This window comes from Idiotropiscis lumnitzeri, chromosome 2 (genome assembly GCF_059441095.1).
Source record: "Idiotropiscis lumnitzeri isolate Australia: NSW breed Sydney's pygmy pipehorse chromosome 2, RoL_Ilum_1.0, whole genome shotgun sequence".
NCBI classification, from domain to species: domain Eukaryota; kingdom Metazoa; phylum Chordata; class Actinopteri; order Syngnathiformes; family Syngnathidae; genus Idiotropiscis; species Idiotropiscis lumnitzeri.
This window is the reverse complement of record NC_142392.1, coordinates 19,399,222-19,405,607: the sequence shown is the minus strand read 5'-3', so window position 1 is coordinate 19,405,607 and position 6,386 is coordinate 19,399,222. Positions and strand designations below refer to the sequence as shown.

The window sequence follows — 6,386 nt, the reverse complement described above, 5'->3', positions numbered from 1 at the left end:
CAGACTTTGCGAGGGAACGCAAAGTTGTTTAGTTTTTTTCTTAGAGTGAATGGTTTTTTTTTTTTTTTAATGCGCGTTTATGTACTTCCGGGTCAGTTTGCCTACCCTTGCCTTGAATGCGCGGCTGTTCAAGAGACGACAGTACGTTGGAGGCGGCACTAATCATGGAGGAGGGCTTGGAACGTTTCTTGCAGTCAAGAGATGTCCCTCACGGTGACATTATGCGCATGAAAAGCGACAAGCAACATACAATCTCTAACATAATTCCTTAATAATAGCAATATGGGTCCCTACTGTTAACTTTCCGTTTTGCATAATACTAGCGTGCAAACTGTTTACCTCTTGAGTGTCAAGAAAAGCATAAATTTGATTGACTATTATTTTAGTAACTATTTTTTAGTAACATAGAGGTAAAAATACAGTGTGAACTTAACTGGGGGAGGGGTGAAGCCAGCATTTCTATCTAGTCTAGCTGCACTGTTAATGCTCTTATAGTATTGAAGATATTTAACACAAATTAAAAACTACGTTACAAAAATAGTAAATGTACTGCCACTTCCAGATGTTTAATATTGAATACATTTAATTATGACTGCTGTGTGCCATTACTCATGTGAATATATACAAAATACGTTATTAAGTAAGTAAACATTGCAAGTATTTATTCTCATATTTCATATTTGCAGGTTGACATGGCAGTAATTTCCCTTTTGACTGACGAGCAATTGGGCAAATATATCACTTCCTACGGTGATCGAGTAGCTGTCCTTTGCTTTTGTCGACAGAAAATGCCCAGTGCTGATAATGAAACTCTCATACAGACATTAAGGGACAAAATAAGATCAAGGAAAAAAGGTGTACTGAGTGGAACTCCAGGTGTGCTCCAAAACCACGACAGGGGAATGGCAAGAGAAAAAAAAATTTCTGCGGAAACGAGTTGCAGGAAGATTGAAATAGGATGGCTCCATTTTTATGGCAATGAATACCATCAAGTTAGGACAACCAATGGTGGAGGAACAAGGCATGCCATTATGGAAAAAACAGCAACTGTTGCTCAGATTTTGGAATTGGGAAAAGAGTTATTTTTCCCAGATGGAAGCTCAACCAAAGGATCAGTTGGTGACTTTACTTTTGAGGTATGTGACTTTAAAAGAAATCAGATTACTTTAGATGAAACGGTTGGCAGACTCTATGAAAAAAACAAACTGAAGCTGCTGAGATTTTACATTTGCACAAAAGAAGTTCCTTCCACATGTCAAGTGGATGAACACAGTGAAGATACTTTATCTGTCACCAACATGAAGGGAGGACTTTCACAGTTGAATGAAGATGGATCTCACCTTGACGGAGGTGATCTGTATAGAAATGTACTGGATCACGGACACTCATCTGACAGTGACGTAGGCGAACAGGTTTGTGCCAGTTGATGCATTATTTGTTATGCTCGATTTAAGTAAAACAGAAGTGAAGTCTTTTTGCTACTCAAAAAACAAAAACATGTGTGCCAACAATGAACATGTTTGCTAAAAAATGCATCACAAAGACTGAGGGAAAATTCACAGCTATTTAATACTATTTCTAATGTGTTTTATCCTAATCTGTAGTGTTTGCCCAGCATTTAATCAGAATAAAGTGCTTACCATTAGATGATTTTAAATTGTTGCAGACAATTGTTTTAGAGTTCACTGTATTTGTTGCAGAGTTTGCAATTACAAGCAAGGTGTGGCGGTTCGGGGAACCGAGTGGAGTGAAAACAGGACCCAAAAGCAAGCGTGGAGAGGAGGTTTTATTGGTATGATAGGAGGGGAAGCAGCGAGTTCGGGAGCCGGGGAAGGGTGGCTGGTGGAGGACCGACGCGACAGGGCAGACGAGCCTGCAGCAGCGGGAGAAGGCGGGCCGGTGACGGCGCAGCGGGAGCGGTGAGCGGGAGGCAGACTGGCGCTGTGGCGGGAGGAGCGCGGGCGAGGAGATCGGCGAGGCAGGGAAGATGCCGGCGAGGAGGCGGAAGCGGTGAACGGCAGGCAGGCAGCGTAGGGGCGGCCAAGGTGCAGGCGGCGGTCAGGAACTCGACGGTAGGCAGCAGAGGAGCGGGCTCGGACGGGCGCTGGGCGGCTGGAGGGAGAACGAGGACATTCAGAGGTTAACGACGAACGCATGTCACGGCAAACAGGCGAGAGCAAGGTGAACGACGACATGAGCCAGGTGCCACGGTTGGTCACGGGATAATCCGGCGTCTGGCTCCTGGCAGCGCTGAGCTTTAACCCTGCGGTGATTGCTGTTGATGAGCTGCAGGTGCGCAGGAGCCGACGCCCTCTCAAGCCGGAGGCGTGCCTGGCTGGAAACTGCCGGAGACCTGAAAACAACAATAACCTCGCCAGGCCCCACAAACCCGAACCCCCACACAAGGTTAAACAAACAACGACGACTTTCTGAGAGTGGGAGAGCAGAAGAGGCAGGAAAATCCCAACCATCTTCTTCAACCTCAACAGCAAATAATGAAACAAACATTGGCCAGGGGAAGGAGTCAGACATCAACACAAACGGACAGGATGCAGTTTGGATTAATCTCCCAAATTCTAAAGACTTCCCCTGATGCTTGCTTTGAAATTATGGACATGACCAGAGCAGTTCCGAATGGATTCTCACAAACAGAGATGGAGTACAGCTCCCCTGACACTTTTGAAGAAGCAGATACAGTTGAATGGGATCCAGAGGACAGCCTTGGGAGAATATATCAAGATGAGTCTGTAGTAATTGTTGGGGTAAGGTAGAAATACTAATGCAGGTTTTAAATCATTTGAAAGAGTGGATTAATCTGCTAATTAAAGTCTGTACATTTCATACTGTCATACTTTTCTTTTTCTGAAATATATTGAGATTTTGGGGGCGTTATAAAAATATGTAAAATTCCATTTTAGAAAGACTCAGTATACAGTAAATAACAGCGTAATAAATTGTTTGACAAGGCCATTAACTTGAGGTTTAACGAATAATACGTTTGTCATTTAATACATTGTGTTCAATTAATTCTTCAGAGTTCTGGGATGTAGGTGGGACCGAACAGGCTTCACAACCTCCTCTCCCTCCTGCTGCTAATGACCTGCCTTCGCAAGTTGGACAGGCCACTCAACAAGAGGTGACTGCACAGGTAGGCTCCATTGCAAGTTACCCCAAACACACTCTCTAAACTACTGACTTATTTTACACAACTGTAAAGTAATATAATATCGTATTTTGTCATTTAATGGTCCTACAGTTTACATTTACAGTTTCAGGGATTGAGGGGAACATTATCATGGAGAAGCAGCATTCAGTTTTTGTGCGACGTCACATATATAAAACATACTTCCAGAGAATTGCAAGAATGCTTAAGGTGTGAATTTCTTGAAAACAAAAATATAATTTCGGAAATGTTTGTTGTTAAATAATCTGAAGCAACACTTTAATTTTAATCCTTAACATAAATTTTAAGTTGACTATTTATAGTAGTTCTGTTGGTTTTTGGGAGGTAGGGGCCAGGTCAGAGGTACAACCATTCGATTCCCACTCCATCCAATCATGTGTCCTCCACAGCCACTCACATTAATGTATGGCTTGGTGTGAATGTTTGGTGGTGGTCGGGAGGGGTCGTAGGCGCACACTCGCAGCTACGCTTCTGTCAACCTGCCCAGGGCAGTTGTGGCAAATACGTAGTTTAACACCACCATCGTGTGAATGCATGAGTGCATGAATAATGTATTCATTGTGAGCACTTTGAGTGTCTGGTAATTGTCCAGAAAAGCGCTATATAAATATGATCCATTATTATTATTGTTAGGTTTTTACTTGCATTATAGGACACATATAGGATCAGGCATTATTTTGATACTCACACAATTATCGTCAAAGTTCATTTCACATTTCACCTTTGCTTTGTTGACTAAACAGTATTTTTGTTGTTTGAATGTTTATTCTTTCAGGACAGTGGACCAAATCAAACGCAAGACGTGCTCTCAATTTCAAGCAGTCTCCTGTCCCCGACAACCTCACCTGACAACCATAGCGATCCAAGGACTACATGGCATGCATCGATTTGTAGGATAAAGATTGTTGATGATCTTTTGTCAGTGTTTATGGACAGTAGTATAATGGAATTCAATTTAAAGATTAAGTTTGTAAATGAAAAAGCTATTGATGATGCTGGCGTGTCAAGGGAAGGTTACACTGCATTCTGGGAAAAATTTCTTGAACAGTGTGAGGGGGAAACAGAGCGGGTTCCAAGGCTGAGGCCAGATTTTTGTGAGGCTGAATGGCAAGCGGTTGGCCGGATCTGGGTGAAAGGGTTATTAGACCATGGTGTCATGCCAGTGAGGCTATCAAAAGCTTTCATGTTAGCCTGCATCCATGGCATTGACTCAGTTGATGTAGACATCCTTACATCATCATTCCTTAACTACCTTCCTCCCATTGAGAGATCAGCAGTTGAGAAGGGCCTCCAGGGCACAATAGAGGAAAGTGATGAAGAGGACTTGCTTGATGTATTTACAAGAATGGGTTCCCATTTCCTCCCACCAAAGACTAGCTTACAGCCTGCCATTCAAACAATGGCTCATAAAGCCCTTCTACAAGAGCCCAAGTTTATACTTGATTGTTTCGCCACAATAATGATACTTGTGCATCACAAATTACCAGATAAGCGAAGTGTGTTGTCCCTGTATGACTCCAAGAAGGCCACAGGCAAAAAAGTGTTGCAACTGCTTAAAACAACAAAGATGGTGATGTCTCAAGGAGAGCAAGCAACCTTTAACTATCTCCAACGTTATGTAAAAAATGCTGATCAAACCAAAGCTGAAAAAATCCTGCGTTTCTGGACTGGTTCCTCTGTCATCTGTGTTGACAACATTCTGGTATGCTTTAAAGGATAATGTAAATGGCAGTCAATTTAAAACTGAACAAAGGTTAGACTGCTCGGAGCCACTTTTGTGATCCTGGCATGGAAGTCCATTGTTTCAGAGGGGTCTCGTTCACACCTCCTGTGGTGCAGCTGTGATCTAATCTTCCTGCATTCCTCTCCTGAGTGTCTGGTCATTAGCATGGTCTAAACTTCAGTTACACTTAAAGGATTTCATACTTTTGACTATTAAAGGAATATAAGAGTTTGAGCTTAACATAGTTCATTAGATGTTGGTGCATCCAATGTATGAAAATGTGATATTGTAAAATGCTGAGAGTGTGACTGGTGGCGCGAAACTGGTTGCGGGGGTTGTGCATGAATGGAATGTTTTAGAAGCAGATGGTGCTGAGCGAGACGAGATGACTCCGGGACCAGTGGACGAAGGAGAGGCCATCGGGGGATAGCACAAGCAGGAGGAGTCGCCACGGGATTCGGCGGGAGGAGAAAGACCAATGAGAGCGAGCTAAAGTTAACTGCAATACACATAGCCAATAGAATCATGCCAGGATGCCTTTGTCTGTGCCATTTGCATGTTGTATAGTATGAATCAGTACTGGGCAACTCGGGGGTAGAACACATTCGCTGGTGGCAAGAGAGGTGTAGAGTTGTATTGAGAGGGACTCGAGAACCAGGTGCCATGTAGAAATTCTGTATTGGGAATAAATCCACTTTGTGCGTGAAAATGCCGGCTTCCTGATACCTTTCTATTGCAGAACGAGCGCGCATATTGTTGGATGAGTGAGAGTTGGGTAAGGTCGCAAATTGGAGTCAGATTACTTATTTGAGTTTACATTGGGTTAAAGTTAAATTCTAACATTGATATAAAGATAAATTCCAACAATTTATGGTGACCCCGACGTGATGCATGAGAGGTAATAGAAGTCTGGGACTTCAAAGAGAGTCTGGGACTCTAAGAAAAGAAAGGAAGTCTGGGACTTCAAGAGTCTGGGGCTCAAAGGAAGCCTGGGGCTTCAGGAAAAACCACAAGAGTCTGGGCCTGGGGCCCACGTCCACACCAGGTGACGACCTGATAAAGAATAAAGGAGCCGCACATCCGACCGGCCTTCCTCTTGGGCCCACAGTGACATAAGGTAAGCAGATCCTTTTCAAATTCTGCATATTGGCAACGCTAAATTATAAGAGGAAGGCGGAGCGGAATGGTGTTAATATATATATGGTTAAATAAATAAATAAATATATAAATAAATAGATTATAAGAGGAAGGAGGAGCAGAACGGCGTTAAAATATATGGTTAAATAAATATATAAATAAATACGTGTAACAGTCTGGACGATAGTAGAGTAAAATCTGGTATTTACCTACTAGAATAGTTTGGAACTATTCGTGGTTAAGATACGATATGGTTAAATAAATAAATATATAAATAAATAAGTGTAAAAGTGTGGACGTTAGTAGAGTAAAATCTGGGATTTACCTACTAGAATAGTTTGG

At 42.5% G+C, this 6,386-nt stretch overlaps 2 protein-coding genes across 2 annotated transcripts; both read left to right on the top strand.

Moving 5' to 3' along the window:
- The first annotated feature begins 299 nt into the window (after positions 1-299).
- Positions 300-1,720, top strand: LOC148341895 (uncharacterized). Its single transcript, XM_088280906.1, has one exon. The coding sequence runs from the start codon at positions 693-695 to the stop codon at positions 1,425-1,427; it is 735 nt and encodes a 244-aa protein (XP_088137032.1). The 5' UTR covers positions 300-692; the 3' UTR covers positions 1,428-1,720.
- Positions 1,721-2,615: 895 nt separating this feature from the next.
- Positions 2,616-5,535, top strand: LOC148341894 (uncharacterized). The gene is made up of 4 exons (XM_088284013.1): positions 2,616-2,762; positions 2,919-2,934; positions 3,036-3,148; positions 3,960-5,535. The coding sequence occupies exons 1-4, from the start codon at positions 2,616-2,618 to the stop codon at positions 4,902-4,904; spliced, it is 1,221 nt and encodes a 406-aa protein (XP_088140139.1). The 3' UTR covers positions 4,905-5,535.
- The last annotated feature ends 851 nt before the right edge of the window (positions 5,536-6,386 follow it).

Excerpts from the sequence above, each read along its gene's own strand:
- LOC148341895 (XM_088280906.1), top strand. The coding sequence starts at position 693 with ATGGCAGTAATTTCCCTTTTGACTGACGAGCAATTGGGCAAATATATC.
- LOC148341894 (XM_088284013.1), top strand. The coding sequence starts at position 2,616 with ATGACCAGAGCAGTTCCGAATGGATTCTCACAAACAGAGATGGAGTAC. Across the intron at positions 3,149-3,959 it reads AACAAGAGGTGACTGCACAG|GACAGTGGACCAAATCAAAC; the intron begins GTAGGCTCCATT and ends TTATTCTTTCAG.